The sequence below is a fragment of the Oncorhynchus keta genome, chromosome 24, assembly GCF_023373465.1.
Source record: "Oncorhynchus keta strain PuntledgeMale-10-30-2019 chromosome 24, Oket_V2, whole genome shotgun sequence".
NCBI lineage: Eukaryota > Metazoa > Chordata > Actinopteri > Salmoniformes > Salmonidae > Oncorhynchus > Oncorhynchus keta.
This window is the reverse complement of record NC_068444.1, coordinates 10,926,552-10,943,970: the sequence shown is the minus strand read 5'-3', so window position 1 is coordinate 10,943,970 and position 17,419 is coordinate 10,926,552. Positions and strand designations below refer to the sequence as shown.

The 17,419-nt window shown below is 43.3% G+C and overlaps 1 protein-coding gene across 1 annotated transcript in view; it reads right to left on the bottom strand.

The window, feature by feature from the left end:
• Positions 1-17,419, bottom strand: part of LOC118381269 (pre-mRNA splicing regulator USH1G-like) — a 32,000-nt gene that overhangs the window by 9,240 nt on the left and 5,341 nt on the right. The window contains exon 2 of the mRNA XM_052477670.1: positions 6,703-6,928. Within this exon, the coding sequence (XP_052333630.1) occupies positions 6,703-6,928 (226 nt within the window). The remainder of the gene's footprint in view (positions 1-6,702; positions 6,929-17,419) is intronic.

The window sequence follows — 17,419 nt, the reverse complement described above, 5'->3', positions numbered from 1 at the left end:
CTACATAAAGAGAGACACCACAACACTACATAAAGAGAGACACCACAACACTACATAGATAGACACCACAACACTACATAGAGAGACACCACAACACTACATAGAGAGAGACCACAACGCTACATAAAGAGAGACACCACAACACTACATAAAGAGAGACACTACGACACTACATAAAGAGAGACACTACGACATAAAGAGAGACACCACAACACTACATAATAGACACCACAACACTACATAGAGAGACACCACAACACTACAAGAGAGAGACCACAACGCTACATAAAGAGACACACTACAACACTACATAAAGAGAGACACACGACATAAAGAGAGACACCACAACACTACATAAAGAGAGACACCACAACACTACATAAGAGAGACCACAACACTACATAAAGATAGACACCACAACACTACATAAAAGAGACACCACAACACTACATAGAGATAGCCCACAACGCTACATAAAAGAGACACACTACAACACTACATAAAGAGAGACACTACGACATAAAGAGAGACACCACAACACTACATAGATAGACACCACAACACTACATAAGAGAGAGACACCACAACACTACATAGAGAGAGACCACAACACTACATAAAGAGACACCACAACACTACATAGAGATAGACCACAACGCTACATAAAAGAGACACACACAACACTACATAAAGAGAGACACTACAACATAAAGAGAGACATCACAACACTACATAGATAGACACCACAACACTACATAAAGAGATACACTACAACACTACATAAAGAGAGACAACCACAACACCACATAAAGAGACACCACAACACTACATAAAGAGAGACACTACAACACTACATAAAGAGATACACTACAACACTACATAAAGAGAGACACCACAACACTACATAAAGAGAGACACCACAACACTACATAGATAGACACCACAACACTACATAGAGAGAGACACCACAACACTACATAGAGAGAGACCACAACGCTACATAAAGAGACACACTACAACACTACATAAAGAGAGACACCACAACACTACATAGAGAGACACCACAACACTACATAAAGAGAGACACTACAACACTACATAGAGAGACACCACAACACTACATAAAGAGAGACAACACAACACTACATAAAGAGAGACACCACAACACTACATAGAGAGAGACACCACAACACTACATAAAGAGACACCACAACGCTACATAGAGAGACACCACAACACTACATAGAGAGAGACACCACAACACTACATAAAGAGAGACACCACAACGCTACATAGAGAGAGACACCACAACGCTACATAAAGAGAGACACCACAACGCTACATAGAGAGACACCACAACGCTACATAGAGAGACACCACAACGCTACATAAAGAGAGACAACACAACACTACATAAAGAGAGACAACACAACACTACATAAAGAGATACACTACATAAAGAGAGACACTACAACACTACATAAAGAGAGACACTACAACACTACATAAAGAGATACACTACAACACTACATAAAGAGAGACACCACAACACTACATAAAGAGAGACCACAACACTACATAAAGAGATACACTACAACACTACATAAAGAGAGACACTACAACACTACATAAAGAGAGACACCACAACACTACATAAGAGAGACCACAACACTACATAAAGAGACACACTACAACACTACATAAAGAGAGACACACGACATAAAGTGAGACACCACAACACTACATAGATAGACACCACAACACTACATAAAGAGAGACACCACAACACTACATAGAGAGAGACCACAACACTACATAGATAGACACCACAACACTACATAAAGAGACACCACAACACTACATAGATAGAGACCACAACGCTACATAGATAGAGACCACAACACTACATAAAGAGAGACACCACAACACTACATAAAGATAGACACCACAACACTACATAAAGAGAGAGACCACAACACTACATATATAGACACCACAACACTACATAGAGAGAGACACCACAACACTACAAAGAGAGACCACAACACTACATAGATAGACACCACAACACTACATAAAGAGACACCACAACACTACATAGAGATAGACCACAACGCTACATAAAGAGACACACTACAACACTACATAAAGAGAGACACAACACGACATAAAGAGAGACACCACAACACTACATAGATAGACACCACAACACTACATAAGAGAGACACCACAACACTACATAGAGAGAGACCACAACACTACATAAAGAGACACCACAACACTACATAGAGATAGACCACAACGCTACATAAAGAGACACACTACAACACTACATAAAGAGAGACACTACAACACTAAAGAGAGACACCACAACACTACATAAAGAGAGACACCACAACACTACATAAAGAGACACCACAACACTACATAGAGAGAGACCACAACACTACATAAAGAGACACACTACAACACTACATAAAGAGAGACACTACAACACATAAAGAGAGACACCACAACACTACATAGATAGACACCACAACACTACATAGAGAGAGACACCACAACACTACATAGAGAGAGACCACAACACTACATAAAAGAGACACCACAACACTACATAGAGATAGACCACAACGCTACATAAAGAGACACACTACAACACTACATAAAGAGAGACACTACGACATAAAGAGAGACACCACAACACTACATAGATAGACACCACAACACTACATAGAGAGAGACACCACAACACTACATAGAGAGAGACCACAACACTACATAAAGAGACACCACAACACTACATAGAGATAGACCACAACGCTACATAAAGAGACACACTACAACACTACATAAAGAGAGACACTACAACATAAAGAGAGACATCACAACACTACATAGATAGACACCACAACACTACATAAAGAGATACACTACAACACTACATAAAGAGAGACAACCACAACACCACATAAAGAGACACCACAACACTACATAGAGAGAGACCACAACACTACATAAAGAGACACACTACAACACTACATAAAGAGAGACACAACACGACATAAAGAGAGACACCACAACACTACATAAAGATAGACACCACAACACTACATAGAGAGAGACACCACAACACTACATAGAGAGAGACCACAACACTACATAAAGAGATACACTACAACACTACATAGAGAGAGACACCACAACACTACATAGAGAGAGACCACAACACTACATAAAGAGAGACACTACAACACTACATAGAGAGACACCACAACACTACATAAAGAGAGACAACACAACACTACATAAAGAGAGACACTACAACACTACATAAAGAGAGACAACACAACACTACATAAAGAGACACCACAACGCTACATAAAGAGAGACACCACAACACTACATAGAGAGAGACACCACAACACTACATAAAGAGAGACACCACAACGCTACATAAAGAGAGACACCACAACGCTACATAAAGAGAGACACCACAACACTACATAGAGAGACACCACAACGCTACATAGAGAGACACCACAACGCTACATAAAGAGAGACACCACAACACTACATAAAGAGAGACACCACAACACTACAAAGATAGACACCACAACACTACATAGAGAGACACCACAACACTACATAGAGAGAGACCACAACGCTACATAAAGAGAGACACCACAACACTACATAGAGAGAGACACTACGACACTACATAAAGAGAGACACTACGACATAAAGAGAGACACCACAACACTACATAGATAGACACCACAACACTACAAAGAGAGACACCACAACACTACATAAAGAGAGAGACCACAACGCTACATAAAGAGACACACTACAACACTACATAAAGAGAGACACTACGACATAAAGAGAGACACCACAACACTACATAGATAGACACCACAACACTACATAGAGAGAGACACCACAACACTACATAGAGAGAGACCACAACACTACATAGATAGACACCACAACACTACATAAAAGAGACACCACAACACTACATAGATAGAGACCACAACACTACATAGATAGAGACCACAACACTACATAAAGAGAGACACCACAACACTACATAGATAGACACCACAACACTACATAAAGAGAGAGACCACAACACTACATATATAGACACCACAACACTACATAGAGAGAGACACCACAACACTACATAGAGAGAGACCACAACACTACATAGATAGACACCACAACACTACATAAAGAGACACCACAACACTACATAGAGATAGACCACAACGCTACATAAAGAGACACACTACAACACTACATAAAGAGAGACACTACGACATAAAGAGAGACACCACAACACTACATAGATAGACACCACAACACTACATAGAGAGAGACACCACAACACTACATAGAGAGAGACCACAACACTACATAAAGAGACACCACAACACTACATAGAGATAGACCACAACGCTACATAAAGAGACACACTACAACACTACATAAAGAGAGACACACGACATAAAGAGAGACACCACAACACTACATAAAGAGAGACACCACAACACTACATAGAGAGAGACACCACAACACTACATAGAGAGAGACCACAACGCTACATAAAGAGACACACTACAACACTACATAAAGAGAGACACTACGACATAAAGAGAGACACCACAACACTACATAGATAGACACCACAACACTACATAGAGAGAGACACCACAACACTACATAGAGAGAGACCACAACACTACATAAAGAGATACACTACAACACTACATAGAGAGAGACACCACAACACTACATAGAGAGAGACCACAACACTACATAAAGAGAGACAACCACAACACTACATAAAGAGATACACTACAACATTACATAAAGAGAGACTACAACACTACATAAAGAGAGACACCACAACACTACATAAAGAGAGACACTACAACACTACATAAATAGAGACACTACAACACTACATAGAGAGACACTACAACACTACATAGAGAGAGACTACAACACTACATAAAGAGACACCACCACAACACTACATAAAGAGACACGACTACAACACTACATAAAGAGAGACCACAACGCTACATAAAGAGAGACACCACAACACTACATAAAGAGAGACACTACAACACTACATAAAGAGACACCACTACAACACTACATAAAGAGACACGACTACATAGAGAGAGACCACACCGCTAAATAAAGAGAGACACTGCAACACTACATAAAGAGAGACACCACAACACTACATAAATAGAGACACTACAACACTACATAGAGAGAGACACTACAACACTACATAAAGAGAGACACTACAACACTACATAAATAGAGACACTACAACACTACATAGAGAGACACCACTACATAGAGACACTACAACACTACATAAAGAGAGAAACCACAACACTACATAAAGAGAGACACTACAACACTACATAAATAGAGACACTACAACACTACATAGAGAGAGACCACAACGCTACATAAAGAGAGACACTACAACACTACATAGAGAGACACCACTACATAGAGACACTACAACACTACATAAAGAGAGACACCACAACGCTACATAAAGAGAGACACTACAACACTACATAGAGAGACACCACTACATAGAGAGAGACACCACAACACTTCATAAAGAGACACCACAACATTACATAGAGAGAGACACTACAACACTACATAGAGAGAGACCACAACGCTACATAAAGAGAGACACTACAACACTACATAAAGAGAGACACCACAACACTACATAAAGAGAGACACTACAACACTACATAAAGAGACACCACTACAACACTACATAAAGAGACACCACTACATAGAGAGAGACCACAACGCTAAATAAAGAGACACTGCAACACTACATAAAGAGAGACACCACAACACTACATAAATAGAGACACTACAACACTACATAAAGAGAGACAACCACAACACTACATAAAGAGAGACCACTACATAGAGAGAGAGAGACCTAAGACAACAACATAGCATGGTAGCAACACAACATGGCAGCAGCACAAAATATGGTACAAAAATTATTTGGCACAGACAACAGCACAAAGGGCAAGAAGGTAGAGACAACAATACATCACGCAAAGCAGCCACAACTGTCAGTAAGAGTGTCCATGATTGAGTCTTTGAATTACGAGATTGAGATAAAACTGTCCAGTTTGAGTGTTTGTTGCAGCTCGTTCCAGCCGCTAGCTGCAGTGAACTGAAAAGACGAGTGACCCATGGAAGTGTGTACTTTGGGGACTTTCGACAGAATGTGACTGGCAGAACAGGTGTATAACAAATATAATTTAAACAATAACTGAAATAGAATTCAAATACAAATATTTTGTTTAAATGGATACAAGTATGATGGTAAAATATATTTTTTTTACAACCTACTGGTATAAAATTGGTATTTGTATTTTATTTGGATCCCCATTAGCTGTTGCCAAAGCAGCAACTACCTTTCCTGGGGTCCACATTGAATATGACAAATGACATAATACAGAACATTAGTAGACAAGAACAGCTCAAGGACAGAACTACATACATTTACAAATGATATGTAGGCTATACGTGCCAATGGTCATTTAGTAGTCTCAGTAATGTTTCTTCCTGTGATCAGGTCAAAGTTGATCAGATGACTGTTCCTTGTCATTGCTCCGGATACCTCACCTTGGGGTTGAGGACAGACTGCTTGGCGGCGATGGAGTCCAGGTATCGGACACAGTCCATGTGGCTCTTGGTGGCGGCCATGTCGAGGGGCGTGTGGTAGTCGTTGTCCAGGCACCACACATTGGCACCGAACGATACCAGGAAGGACAGGCAGCTGTGGTGGCCGTTGGCGGCGGCCAGATGGAGCGGAGTGTTGCCCCAAATATCACACTTGTCAGGGTCACCTCTGGGAGGAGGGAGAGGAGGAGAAGGAACACAAAGATTAAAAAGACACAGTACATAATCAAACTCAGGCCTTTTACCGCTGCTTCAGCGTAGGCCATCAATTACAGATGTTAACATGTACTTTCCTACATCCAGATTTACTTCTGGACAACAACAAAATCACACTCGATTTCCATCCAGGAATAGACTTAATCTGGTTCCGGGAAACTGAGACATGGTGTGTATACCTACCGTATGTGTGTGACACCCGATAATGTCCTGATCATGACCTGACTTTGACCCAATAATGACCCAATAATGACCTGATAATGACCCAATAATGACCTGATCATGACCTGATAGCGACCCGATAATGCCAATGACCTGATAATGACCCGATAATGACCTGGTAACGATCACGGCATTAACATGATAATGACCTGATAATGACCCGATAATGTCCTGATCATGATCTGATAGCGACCCGATAATGCCAATGACCTGATAATGACATGATAATGACCCGATAATGACCCAATAAGGACTCTGTAAATCAACAGGTTTACAGAACAGAGAAAAATGAACCCACCTCTGCTTAGCTATGCCTATATCCTCTTTCACAATAAATTCAGGAAGTAAGATGACCCAATTGGGTGACCTCATGTCATACTGCTGACTACTATTTCTACTGTCCTGACTACAGACCATGACTCTGCAACTTATAATTATACCTTTAAACAAATACAAAGTGACATATATATATATATATATATATATATATATATATATATATATATATATATATACCCTCAAACAGTGAGGGATCTTTTGATGAAAAGGCACAAACATTATACAACACAAGGATGTCATGACATGACAGTTATATATCACTTCCTGCTTTGCGTGTCAGAGCCCCTCCCCTTTCCTGTGTTGCCCTCACCCATCCGGCCCAGCATGGCCGTGGTGTGATTAATAATTGAGGTGATGCAGGTGAAACATTACAGCGATGTTAACATGTATTATTCAACATATGGACTGAGAATCTTTTCTCTCACAGACACCCAGAGAAGCTGTGACCCCAGAGAGCCGCAAGGTCAACACCTGGGCCATGTTCAGTTGCCAAATGTTGTCGAACATTGCCTATAGAAATGCCACGAAAAGAGCAGTTGTGATTCATTATTCTACAAGTCAGAGAGAGGCATGTTTGTTCTACATGACATATTTCTATCTGAACATTCCAAAATGTTGCGTCCTGATGAACGCTGGCTGTTCTTCATACACTTGACCCTGATTTCTACTTCCTGCATGTCTGTACAAATTTAACATTCATGCATTTACAGGTTCAATGTACATCATCATCATCATCATCAATATGCATCGTCATCAATGTGCATCGTCATCATCACAATCAATGTGCATCAAAGAGATCTGAGTATCAACAGGACAGCCAAGAGATCTGACTATCAACGGGACAACCAAGAGATCTGACTATCAACGGGACAACCAAGTATCAACGGGACAGCCCAGAGATCTTACTATCAACGGGACAACCAAGAGATCTGACTATCAATCTGACTATCAACGGGACAACCAAGAGATCTGACTATCAATGGGACAACCAAGAGATCTGACTATCAACGGGACAACCAAGAGATCTGACTATCAACGGGACAACCAAGAGATCTGACTATCAACGGGACAACCAAGAGATCTGACTATCAATGGGACAACCAAGAGATCTGACTATCAACAGGACAACCAAGAGATCTGACTATCAACGGGACAACCAAGAGATCTGACTATCAACGGGACAACCAAGTATCAACGGGACAGCCCAGAGATCTTACTATCAACGGGACAACCAAGAGATCTGACTATCAACGGGACAACCAAGAGATCTGACTATCAACGGGACAACCAAGTATCAACGGGACAGCCCAGAGATCTTACTATCAACGGGACAACCAAGAGATCTGACTATCAATCTGACTATCAACGGGACAACCAAGAGATCTGACTATCAACGGGACAACCCAGAGATCTGACTATCAACACGACAACCAAGAGATCTGACTATCAACGGGACAACCAAGAGATCTGACTCAACAGTAAGCCAACCCTACTACCCTACAATGTGGCCCAGTTAAAGATCAAAACAACTGGGGTTGATATGTAAACAGAGCCTCATAACTTTCTTGTTTTCATGTATCATTTATTTGAAAATAGGCTACAGCTTCTGATTTCCAAATCTGCTCGCTCAATCTCTAACAGGAAATAATAATAGAACATTATTATGTTCCCCAGTCAGAGCATCTATATTCAGTGTATGAAATATGTTCCCCGGTCAGAGCATCTATATTCAGTGTATGAAATATGTTCCCCAGTCAGAGCATCTATATTCAGTGTATGAAATATGTTCCCCGGTCAGAGCATCTATATTCAGTGTATGAAATATGTTCCCCAGTCAGAGCATCTATATTCAGTGTATGAAATATGTTCCCCAGTCAGAGCATCTATATTCAGTGTATGAAATATGTTCCCCAGTCAGAGCATCTATATTCAGTGTATGAAATATGTCCCCCAGTCAGAGCATCTATATTCAGTGTATGAAATATGTTCCCCAGTCAGAGCATCTATATTCAGTGTATGAAATATGTCCCCCAGTCAGAGCATCTATATTCAGTGTATGAAATATGTTCCCCAGTCAGAGCATCTATATTCAGTGTATGAAATATGTTCCCCAGTCAGAGCATCTATATTCAGTGTATGAAATATGTCCCCCAGTCAGAGCATCTATATTCAGTGTATGAAATATGTTCCCCAGTCAGAGCATCTATATTCAGTGTATGAAATATGTTCCCCAGTCAGAGCATCTATATTCAGTGTATGAAATATGTTCCCCAGTCAAAGCATCTATATTCAGTGTATGAAATATGTTCCCCAGTCAGAGCATCTATATTCAGTGTATGAAATATGTTCCCCAGTCAGAGCATCTATATTCAGTGTATGAAATATGTTCCCCAGTCAGAGCATCTATATTCAGTGTATGAAATATGTTCCCCAGTCAGAGCATCTATATTCAGTGTATGAAATATGTTCCCCAGTCAGAGCATCTATATTCAGTGTATGAAATATGTTCCCCAGTCAGAGCATCTATATTCAGTGTATGAAATATGTTCCCCAGTCAGAGCATCTATATTCAGTGTATGAAATATGTTCCCCAGTCAGAGCATCTATATTCAGAGTATGAAATATGTTCCCAGTCAGAGCATCTATATTCAGTGTATGAAATATGTTCCTCAGTCAGAGCATCTATATTCAGTGTATGAAATATGTTCCCCAGTCAGAGCATCTATATTCAGTGTATGAAATATGTTCCCCAGTCAGAGCATCTATATTCAGTGTATGAAATGTGTCCCCAGTCAGAGCATCTATATTCAGTGTATGAAATATGTTCCCCAGTCAGAGCATCTATATTCAGTGTATGAAATATGTTCCCCAGTCAGAGCATCTATATTCAGTGTATGAAATATGTTCCCCAGTCAGAGCATCTATATTCAGTGTATGAAATATGTTCCCCAGTCAGAGCATCTATATTCAGTGTATGAAATATGTTCCCCAGTCAGAGCATCTATATTCAGTGTATGAAATATGTTCCCCAGTCAGAGCATCTATATTCAGTGTATGAAATATGTTCCCCAGTCAGAGCATCTATATTCAGTGTATGAAATATGTTCCCCAGTCAGAGCATCTATATTCAGTGTATGAAATGTGTCCCCCAGTTAGAGCATCTATATTCACTGCCATTTAGTCCAAGATCATGTCTAATAGTTCTGGGAAACCACCCTATATGTTCAGCCCCATTATTTTCCTTGTACCTTTTAGATATGACATAGAAAGTGGCCTGTATAATGCAGAGAAGAAGTAGGAGCAGATCAGCATTGCTAAGTTCCGGTAGTATGCAAGCTACTCCTAATCTTCTAGCAGGCCTTCTGATATCCACCACAGCTCTGGGCCTGTCCATCCTTATCTCAGCCACCACCAGCCTGGGCCTGTCCATCCTTATCTCAGCCACCACCAGCCTGGGCCTGTCCATCCTTATCTCAGCCACCACCAGCCTGGGCCTGTCCATCCTTATCTCAGCCACCACCAGCCTGGGCCTGTCCATCCCTATCTCATCCACCACCAGCCTGGGCCTGTCCATCCTTATCTCAGCCACCACCAGCCTGGACCTGTCCATCCTTATCTCAGCCACCACCAGCCTGGGCCTGTCCATCCTTATCTCAGCCACCACCAGCCTGGACCTGTCCATCCCTGTCTCATCCACCACCAGCCTGGGCCTGTCCATCCCTATCTCAGCCTCCACCAGCCTGGGCCTGTCCATCCCTATCTCAGCCTCCACCAGCCTGGGCCTGTCCATCCTTATCTCAGCCACCACCAGCCTGGGCCTGTCCATCCTTATCTCAGCCACCACCAGCTCTGGGCCTGTCCATCCTTATCTCAGCCACCACCAGCTCTGGGCCTGTCCATCCTTATCTCAGCCACCACCAGCTCTGGGCCTGTCCATCCCTATCTCAGCCTCCACCAGCCTGGGCCTGTCCATCCTTATCTCAGCCACCACCAGCTCTGGGCCTGTCCATCCTTATCTCAGCCACCACCAGCTCTGGGCCTGTCCATCCTTATCTCAGCCACCACCAGCTCTGGGCCTGTCCATCCTTATCTCAGCCACCACCAGCCTGGACCTGTCCATCCCTGTCTCATCCACCACCAGCCTGGGCCTGTCCATCCCTATCTCAGCCTCCACCAGCCTGGGCCTGTCCATCCTTATCTCAGCCACCAACAGCCTGGACCTGTCCATCCTTATCTCAGCCACCACCAGCTCTGGGCCTGTCCATCCTTATCTCAGCCACCACCAGCTCTGGGCCTGTCCATCCTTATCTCAGCCACCACCAGCTCTGGGCCTGTCCATCCTTATCTCAGCCACCACCAGCCTGGGCCTTTATAATAATAATAATAATAAATGCCATTTATCAGACGCTTTTATCCAAAGCGACTTACAGTCATGTGTGCATACATTCTACGTATGGGTGGTCCCGGGATCGAACCCACTACCCTGGCGTTACAAGCGCCATGCTCTACCAACTGAGCTACAGAAGGGGCATCAATGCCCCGGGACTGTTGTTAGAGGATCTGTCTGTCCTATTAGTCCTATCCCTCACCCTGACCTTTCCTCTACAGACAAAATCTACGCTGTTAATATCTAATTTACACATCTGACACTGCTGCTTCTTTCGGGCATCAATATCTACTGCTCTCTCCACACTTAATTACCATCATGCCTTATAAACCTGTCACTAAGGTCTTGACATATCCCTGGAGTATTGACCCTACCCTCCTAATCTCTTCTTCCCCCTACCCTCCTCTGATCTCTGCCTACCCTCCTCTTGTCCTCTCCCCCTACCCTCCTCTTGTCCTCTCTCTCTCTCTCTCTCTCTCTCTACTCTCCTCTTCTGCCCTATCTCACTCTCTGTACCCTCCCTCTCTACTCTCCTCTTCTGCCCTCTCTCCCTACCCGCCTCCTCCTGTCCTCTCCCCCTACCCTCCTCCTCCTGTCCTCTCCGCCCTGTCCTCTCTCCCTACCCTTCTCTTGTCCCATCTCCCCCTACCCTCCTCCTCTCTTCTACTCTGGTTCTCCTGGGTGCTGTCTCCACCATAGTGGGTTGTCAAAAGGCTCTCTAAATAGGCGTTATAGCCCTTCCATCCACACCTGCTTGTCCAGCACTTAAACCTTCCACAAAAGAGAGGTATTTTTAGCTATACTGTCTGTAAACATGCACAAAGGAGCTTCGGTAGCTGAAAGAGTAGCCTACTTATTAAACGATAACATAGCCTTACTCCTAAATCCTGCGTCTCTCTTGTTTCCCATTGGAAGTCAGAAAGCACCATTGCTAGACTGCTGAGGGTATATTCTGACCGTATAGGACCTTCTGACTGGGAGATGTATATTAAAAAAAATGAAACCTTTATTTAACTAGGTAAGTCAGTTAAAAGAAAAGTATTATTTACAATGACGGCCTACCCCGGACAAACCCCGGACAAACCCCGGACACTGGGCCAATTGTGCACCGCCCTATGGGAACTCCCAATCACTGCCGATTGTGATACAGCCTGGAATTGAACCAGGGTCTGTAGTGATGCCTCTAGCACTGAGATGCAAGATGGCGCCGGAGAACAAGGCTGACGTTTTACATATTTCTAACCAATTGTGTTTTTTGGTTTGTTTCTTTGCGTAGTTTTTTACTTATTGTGTATATAATGTTGCTGCTACCATCTCTCATGACCGAAAAAAAACTTCTGGGCATCAGAACTGTGATTGCTCACCACGGACTGGCAGAATCCTATTTTTCCTTTAACGAGTCCGACGAGCCTGACGTGAATGACATACTGCTCTCCCGGGAACAGGCCCAGATCCCCGTCATTTGCGTGAAGAGAAGACGGAGTAAAAGGGGCCAGAGGGCGGGCTGCCTTCTGGGAATTCAAAGGCAATCTAATAAATCCCCATTTCTTCCATTCGGCTAGCAAACGTGCAATCTTTGGAAAATATATTGATGTCCTACGCGGAAGATTGGTAGTTTAATGGGACATTCAAAATTGTGATATCTTAAGCTTCACGGAGTCGTGGCTGAACAATGACATTATCAACATACAGCTGGCTGGTTATACGCTGTATAAGTAGGACAGAACAGCAGCATCTGGTAAGACAAGGGGCGGTGGACTATGTATTTTTGTAAATAACAGCTGGTGCACGATATCTAAGGAAGTCTCAAGGTTTTAGACCACACTATCTACCTAGAGAGTTCTCATCTGTATTTTTCGTAGCTGTCCACATTCCACCACAGACTGATGCTGGCAATAACAGCGCACTCAATGAGCTGTATTCCGCCATAAGCAAACAGGAAAACGTTGACCCAGAGGCGGCGCTCCTAGTAGCCGGGGACTTTAACGCAAGGAAACTTAAATCTGTCTTACCAAACTTCTATCAGCATGCAACCAGAGGGGAAAAAAACTCTGGACCACCTTTACTCCACTCACAGAGACGCATACAAAACTCTCCCTCGCCCTCCATTTGGCAAATGTGACCATAATTCTATACTTTGAATTCCTGCTTACAAGCAAAAATGAAAGCAGGAATCACCAGTGACTCGAACAATGAAAAAGTGGTCAGATGAAGCAGATGCTAAGCTATAAGACTGTTTTGCTAGCACAGACTGGAATATGTTCCGGGACTCCGCCAATAGCATTGAGGAGGACACCACATCAGTCACTGGCTTCATCAATAAGCGCATCGATGAGGTCGTCCCCACAGTGACTGTACGAACATACCCCAACCAGTAGCCATGGATTACAGGCAACATCCGCACTGGGCTAAAGGCTAGAGCTGTCGCTTTCAAGGAGCGGGACTCTAACCCGGAAGCTTATAAGAAATCCGGCTATGCCCTCCTACGAACTATCAAACAGGCAAAGCATCAATACAGGACTAAGATTGAACAGTACTACACCGGCTCTGATGCTCATCGGATGTGGCAGGGCTTGCAAATCATTACGGAATACAAAGAGAAGCACAGCCGAAAGCTGCCCAGTGACACGAGCCTACCAGGCGAGCAAACTACTTCTATGCTTGCTTGGAGGTAAATAACACTGAAATGCATGAGCGCACCAGCTGTTCTGGAAGACTGTGTGATCGCGCTCTCCGCAGCCGATGTGAGTAAGACCTTTAAACAGGTCAACATTCACAAGGCAGCAGAGCCAGACAGATTACCAGGAATGTGTACTGCGAGCATGCGCTGACCAACTGGCAAGTGTCTTCACTGACATTTTCAAGCTCTCCCTGTCCAAGTCTGTAATACCAACATGTTTTAAGCAGACAACCATAGTATCTGTGCCAAAGAACACTAAGGTAACCTGCCTAAATGAGTACTGACCCGTAGCACTCTGTAGCCATGAAGTGCTTTGAAAGGCTGGCCATGGTTCACATCAACAGCATCCTCCCGGATACCCTAGACCCACTCCAATTTGCATACCACCCTAACAGATCCACAGATGATGAAATCTCTATTGCACTCTACACTACCCTTTCCCAGCTGGACAAAAGGAACACCTATGTGAGAATGCTATTCATTTACTACAGCTCAGAGTTTAACACCATAGTGCCCTCAAAGCTCATCAATAAACTAATGACCCTGGGACTAACCTCCCTCTGCAACTGGATCCTGTACTTCCTGACGGGCCGCCCCCAGGTGGTAAAGGTAGGTAACAACACAACCGCCACACTGATCCTCAACACAAGGACCCTCAGGGGTGCATGCTCAATCCTGTCCTGTACTCCCCGTTCACCGATGACACAACAGCCTGATCACCGACAACGACGAGACAGCCTATAGGGATGAGGGTAGAGCCCTGGCTGTGTGGTGCCAGGACAACAACCTCTCCCTCAGCAGGATCAAGACAAAGGAGATGATTGTGTACTACAGGAAAAAGAGGACCGAGCACGCCGCCATCCTCATTGATGGGGCTGCAGTAGAGCAGGTTGAGCGCTTCAAGTTTCTTGGTGTCTACATCACCAACAAGCAGCATACCACCCTGAATACCACTGCTGGCTTGCTTATGAAGCTAAGCGGGGTTGGTCCTGGTCAATCCCTGGATGGGAGACCAGATGCTGCTGGAAGTGGTGTTGGAGGGCCAGTAGGAGGCACTCTTTCCTCTGGTCTAAAAAATATCCCAATGCCCCAAGCCAGTGATTGGGGACACTGCCCTGTGTAGGGTGCTGTCTTTCGGATGGGACGTTAAACGGGTGTCCTGACTCTCTGCAGTCATTAAAGATCCCATGGCACTTATCGTAAGAGTAGGGGGTGTTAACCCTGGTGTCCTGGCTAAATTCCCAATCTGGCCATTAAACCATCACGGTCACCTAATAATCCTCAGTTTACAATTGGCTCATTCATCCCTCTCCTCTCCCCTGTAACTATTCACCAGGTCAAATGAGAATGTGTTCTCAGTCAACTTACCTGGTAAAATAATGGATAAATAAATAAAAAACGAACATGGTCCAAGCACACCAAGACAGTTGTAAAGATGGCATGACAAACCTATTCCCCCTCAGGAGACTGAAAATATTTGGCATGGGTCCTCAGATACTCTAAAGGCTCTACCACTGCCTGGTATGGCAACTGCTCAGCCTCCGGCCACTAGAGAGGGTAGTGCATACGGCCCAGTACATCACTGGGGCCAAGCTTCCTGCCAACCAGGACCTCTACACCTGACGATCTCAGAGGAAGGCCCTAAAAATTGTCAAAGACTCCTGTTATACTGTCCATGCTACCGCATAGCAAGTGGTACCGGAGTGCCAAATCTAGGTCCAAGAGGCTTCTAAACAGCTTCTAGCCATAAGACTCCTGAACATCTAGTCAAATGGCTACCCTACATGTACATGCTACCTCAAATAACCAGGGCCCAAATGGATACCCATACTATCTGCATTGCCCCGCCCCCCCCACTCTTTTACACCACTGCTACTCTCTGTTGTTATCATCTATGTATAATCACTTTAATAACTCTACAGTGGCTTGTGAAAGTATTCACCCCCTTGGCATTTTTCCTATTTTGTTGCCTTACAACCTAGCGTTAAAATAGATTTTGGGGGGGTTTGTATTAGAGGTCGACCAATTATGATTTTTCAACGCCGATACCGATGCTGATTATTGGAGTACCAAAAAAAAAAAATGCAGATGCCGATTAATCGGCCGTTTTTTATTTTTATTTATTTGTAATAATGACAATTACAACAATACTGAACGAACACTTATTTTTAACTTAACATAATACATCAATAAAAATCAATTTAGCCTCAAATAAATAATGAAACGTTCAATTTGGATTAAATAATGCAAAAACAAAGTAGAAAGTAAAAGTGCAATATGTGCAATGTAAAATAGCTAACGTATAAGTTCCTTGCTCAGAACATGAGAACATATGAAAGCTGGTGGTTCTTTTTAACATGAGACTTCAATATTCCAACGTAAGAAGTTTTAGGTTGTAGTTATTATAGTATTTATAGGACTATTTCTCTCTATACCATTTGTATTTCATATGCCTTTGACTATTGGATGTTCTTATAGGCACTTCAGTTTTGCAAGTGTAACAGTATAGCTTCCGTACCTCTCCTCGCCCCTACCTGGGGCTCGAACCAGGAACACATCAACAACAGCCACCCTTGAAGCATTGTTACCCATCGCGCCACAAAAGCCGCAGCCTTTGCAGAACAAGGGGAACAACTACTCCAAGTCTCAGAGCGAGTGACGTCACCGATTGAAACGCTATTAGCGCGCACCCCGCTAACTAGCTAGCCATTTCACATCGGTAACACCAGCCTAATATTGGGAGTTGATAGGCTTGAAGTCATAAACAGCAACATGCCTACCACTTTGAAGATGCAACATATTTTTTATTGTGAAAC